Source organism: Rhododendron vialii, chromosome 9a (genome assembly GCF_030253575.1).
Source record: "Rhododendron vialii isolate Sample 1 chromosome 9a, ASM3025357v1".
Lineage (NCBI taxonomy): Eukaryota > Viridiplantae > Streptophyta > Magnoliopsida > Ericales > Ericaceae > Rhododendron > Rhododendron vialii.
The window spans coordinates 2,930,475-2,935,573 of NC_080565.1; the positions used below are offsets into that span (position 1 = coordinate 2,930,475).

A 5,099-nucleotide genomic window follows, 5' to 3' on the forward strand; every position below is an offset into this window, starting at 1 on the left:
TGTGCTTGTTTTCCTAAACACGCAAGAGGAGTAGTGGGTGTTTTCTCCGAAATAAAGTAATCCTATTCGTTGATTAATAAATGTTACAAAATTTAATTTGGTCATTTGAAATAGGAGTATGAATTATCCTACAAGCGAAAGCTACTCTTCCATAGACTTATCCTCTCTATAAATTCCATTAAACTCTCTCATGTATTTCATCTCATACCCTCCCGCTCTCTCTCACACACACACATACAAACACAGCAATAATGGGGGTTCTCTTTGCCTCCACTTTCTCCTTGATTAGGTTAATAATATGGATGTCAATCATGAGCAACTGCATCTCCATCTCTTCATCCAACCCTATTTGCGAGTCACCATATCCACCCCACGCAATCCCGGTATATGAAGAAGACGTGGATACATTGCAATTTGCAGTGAACCTTGAGTTTTTGGAAGCTGAATACTTCTTGTGGGCAGCACTCGGGTATGGACTCGACCACTTTGCGCCGCAGTTAGTTCTGGGCGGTCCCCCACCAATTGGCACCCAAAAAGCCAAACTTGATTCTCTTACGAGGAATATCATCACGGAATTTGCGTATCAAGAAGTCGGTCATCTCAGGTTCATCTTTCTGTCCCGTTACAATCAATATTACACGAATTTTTATTTGGCTAATGCGTGAATAAACCAATTGTTTGCAGGGCCCTTGAAAAAACAGTAGGTTTGTTTCCAAGGCCTCTATTGGATGTAAGCCCGAAAAACTTTGCAAAACTGTTTGATGAAGCATTCGGGTATGAACTCGATCCTCCATTCGACCCATATCGTGATAGCCTCAATTACATGTTGAGTTGCTACGTGATTCCATACATGGGACTTGTTGGTTACGTTGGAGCAAATCCTCTTATCAACGGCTACCAGACTAAGCGGGTAATTAATTCCTAACAGAATAGCTTTCATTGTCCTTTTTTGCACAAATAGTCCATTCTATTTGGTAATCTCTCGGAAAGGGGCTGCAATGAACTTTGTTTGTGTAGATTCATCACCCAAGTAACTTTTCTTTTTTCTTTTCTTTTTTCCCCTTTTTATCTGTTTCGCACAGCTCTTGGCAGGACTCTTGGGAGTTGAATCCGGCCAAGACGCGGTTATACGAATGTACCTCTACGAGCGAGCTGAAGAACTTGTGCATCCATATAACCATACGGTGGCCGAGTTTACCATCCGCATTTCAGAGCTCAGAAATAAGTTAGCGATGTGCGGCATCAAGGATAAAGGCATCATAGTCCCACCTCAGCTAGGAGCGGAAAATCGTACAGAGACCAACGTGTTATCAGCGAATTTCTACTCCATCTCTTATGAGAGAACTCCGGGGGAGATACTGAGGGTCGTGTATAACACTGGCAGTGAGCATTTGCCCGGTGGGTTCTACCCTCTCGGAGGAAATGGAAGAATAGCCAAAGAATTCCTGAAAATGCCTCATTGAACGTATTACTGGCTTAATTTGCTCTATACAAAGATATAATATATGCGGAGCAAATAATTAAACGACGACTGCTAAGATGTAATGATGTTGTGATGATTACAGTAAATAATACAATGGGCATTTGTGTTTGTGCATTGTTTCTGTGTCTTGCTTCACTGGTGTTTCAATAAAAACACCAGCAAGATTGGCGAAAAAAACAGATTCCACTCAACTTGCTTTTGGAAGCTGTAGCAACAGGCAAAAGATGTCTGCCAAGCCCCCAGAAAACAGACACAAGTGAAAGCGGCATAGAATTCCATGGTAATTTATCGATAAAGCCAATACGAACTAACTAGACCGGCATTAGAAATTTTGTTGTTCAGAAGGTAATGATATATAAATTTTGTCAAGCTTCAGAAAAACATGTTCACCAAAAGATAAATTCATCATTCATTTTCTAGTCAACCTCGACATAGAACTCAAAAACAAAAAAACAAAAAAGAATCCACCAATAGACAGTCCATGTATCTTTGAGAATCTACTAAATAACTCAACCATAGATGGAGCAGACCTATTTCTAACAGCTACCAATGTGCTTCATGCATGTCTAAATAATGGACCTGACTCACATGAGCGTCCCAAATAACCAAATTAAGAGTGTCCAATTCCAAAAAATGATGATGAATTAGTAAGACGTGTTTAGACGAATGTCATGCACGCCGCCTCCTTAGAAGTGCTCGTATTTCTTAGCAAACCAGATACTCTTGTACTTAGGAAAGAAAGAGATGGGGGAGAAAAGCAGAAGAGAATGCCAGAACAAGCGCACAACTCTAAGGAAGAAAAAATTGTAAAAAACATAGACTTGATATTAGTACAAGGAGAGAAAATTCTACACGGCCCCTCCGTGAAGAATAGGTTGAGCGGCAAAGTGATGAATGATTGACATGTGGCCAATTTGAAAGCAATTGTTTCATCCTTGCATATGCGCGTTCTCTTTTGGTACATTGTAGAACTGATACTTGATTATGAGAGTGTTAGAGATGAAAATAAATTATGATCCTTTAGGATAAAATGATAAAAATAAAAAAATATTCGCACCGGTTCAAATAGATTGAAAATTGGATATTTTTTAATGTATAAATAGTCTAAAAAATTAAAGTGTTCCAATTTTCAATCTGTTTGAACCAGTGTGAAGATCTTATTTTTTTAATCATAGTATTCTCTAGGGTCATGGTTAATTTTTTTCTCCAAGACTCTCATAATTAAGTATCTGTCTTACAGGATCCCACAGAAAGAACAGATATTTAATTATGAGATCCCTGGAGACAAAAAATAAATATGACCACTTATGATAAAATAATCAAAAAATAAGATATTCGCATCAGTTCAAACGATTTAAAAATTGGAGCATTTAATTTTTTCATCATATTTTTTAATATATAAACAGGCTATAAAAAAATTAAGTGCTCCAATTTTTAATCCGTTTGAATCGATGCGAAGATCTTATTTTTTTGGTCATTTAATTCTAAATGATCATAATTAATTTTTGTCTATAGGGCTCTCATAATTAAGTATTTACTTTTTTTTTGGGATAATATAGAGCAGATACTTAATTATGAGAGTCTTGGAAACCAAAATTAACTATGACCGTAAAGAATAATATGACCCAAAAAATAAGGTCTTCACACCGATTCAAACAGATTGAAATTGGAACACTTTAATTTTTTAGACTGTTTATATATTAAAAAATATGGTAAAAAAATTAAGTACTATAATTTTCAATCTGTTTGAACCGGTGGCAAAAATTTTATTTTTTTATTATTTTATTCTAAAGGGTCATAATTTATTTTTTGTCTCTAGCACTCACATAATTAAGTATCTGTTTTACAAAGTACCAGAAAAGAGCTCACATAAGCAAGGATGAAACAATTGCTTTCACATTGCCACGTGTCAATTCTTCATCACTTTGCCGCTCAACCCATTCTACACGGAGGGGCCGTGTAGAATTCTCTCTAGTACAAGACTACAAGAATAGATGAATATAAGTAAAAGATGTGTGGATAGACTTTTTCTTAATACATAGTTTATTGCTCTTTTAATTTTAATATTGTTCACTGAACCTAAGCTTAGTTTTTCATATTTCTTAACCCAAACCCAATTAACAAAATGAAATGAAATATTTCCCACGACAAAATGTGTATTTTTTTATAGGCAGCAAAAGTTTTATAAGAAACTTGACAAGTAGTACATCAAATTAGGAAAGGAGAATTCAACAAAAAGTTGGATGGAAATATCCCTGCTGGGATTAAGCCCAAGACACGCTATGGGCCTCAAGATACCTAGATTTAAACAACAAAACTCAAAACCCAAAGGCCTAAAGCCGAGATTTACAATCCAACCCAAAACAAAGGCAAGGCCTAAAAGGGCCAACCCAAACCCTAAGGCCCCAATTATACAAAAAAAATTATTTGATGTGGAAAAATAACACTAATAACAATAAATTTGAAACCATACCACCGGTACCAATCCTTACTGTACTAATAGAAAAATTGGTACTCTAACTGGTACGGTATTACACAAATTTAATATTTTTTTTAGCATCATTCGTTGCTGTAAATTCAGTATTGGTTTTACTTTGTATGAATTTGTAGTTTCTGCTCCTATCATTTTTGGTAAAATTGCTTCTACCTTCTTTTGGCAGGGCCAATAAAACTGATACTTGAGTTGATAAAACAAAATACAATCACCATCGAAAATTTAAGGAAACCGACGAGGGGAACCGATGGCCACCGTGGCTGGGCCCACTCCGGGGTTTGTACAGATGATTTGAGTTGTACAATGATATTTTTTTAAAAACTGAATGGGTCCTGCATGCCTGTCGGTTCCCCGTTCGGTTCCCGTAGCAGCCCTACAATCAGTATACATACTTAGATCAGAAAGGAAGGAGTAATATAATAAGTATTGTTTTAGCTATATTCAATTAACTTCATAGGACATTACAGTATTAATTAATTGTGCGAACCCCCGTGTAAAGGTGACTGATACATACTCCGTACTTCGTTCTCTTTGTTTATCGAGTCTTGACTCTTAGAGAAAGATTGCTTAACCAAAAGGAAGCTGTATCGATAGATCCATGTGGCTTATGGTCCTTAATTAGGATTACTTTAATTAAAAATAGTTTAATTAATTAAGAATTAACAATTACTGTAGCTGACAACAGACTAGGCGCTGTCTTTGACTCCTTATTCATTCACTTGAGCGCGGATGAAAATGTATTATCAAATAGAATATACTACGTCCGTGTTTATTTGTTCATTTTACTATTTCACACACCTTAAAAAAATATACTTGCCTTTAAAAAAGAATTTTTAAAAATATGTAATATAGATTTTACGGGGCGGTTTCGGGGACAGGTAAAAAAACACCCCAAAGTTCCTGATAAAATTTCGATGATTCGAGCCGCTCAATATGTACCTTTAAAATCACATTTTGTACACATTGAGCTACTCAGATCATCAAAAGTTGATCGAAAATTATGAAATTGAAATTTGAGATATTTTTTAGGTATGTTTTAGATGTTCTCGGAACCGCCCTATAGATCTTAAATGATAGATTTCACTTCACTCTACTATACAGAATTTCCAAAATCAGGGAATC

At 35.9% G+C, this 5,099-nt stretch overlaps 1 protein-coding gene across 1 annotated transcript; it reads left to right on the top strand.

The window, feature by feature from the left end:
* Positions 1–205: 205 nt before the first annotated feature.
* On the top strand, positions 206–1,591 carry LOC131301961 (ferritin-like catalase Nec2). The gene is made up of 3 exons (XM_058328490.1): positions 206–604; positions 685–910; positions 1,083–1,591. Exons 1-3 carry the CDS (start codon positions 252–254, stop codon positions 1,461–1,463), a joined length of 960 nt encoding a protein of 319 aa, XP_058184473.1. The 5' UTR covers positions 206–251; the 3' UTR covers positions 1,464–1,591.
* The last annotated feature ends 3,508 nt before the right edge of the window (positions 1,592–5,099 follow it).

Coding starts and splice junctions, on each gene's coding strand:
- LOC131301961 (XM_058328490.1), top strand. CDS start 252: ATGGGGGTTCTCTTTGCCTCCACTTTCTCCTTGATTAGGTTAATAATA. Junction 605..684: donor CAAGAAGTCGGTCATCTCAG/GTTCATCTTTCT, acceptor AATTGTTTGCAG/GGCCCTTGAAAAAACAGTAG. Junction 911..1,082: donor ACGGCTACCAGACTAAGCGG/GTAATTAATTCC, acceptor TGTTTCGCACAG/CTCTTGGCAGGACTCTTGGG.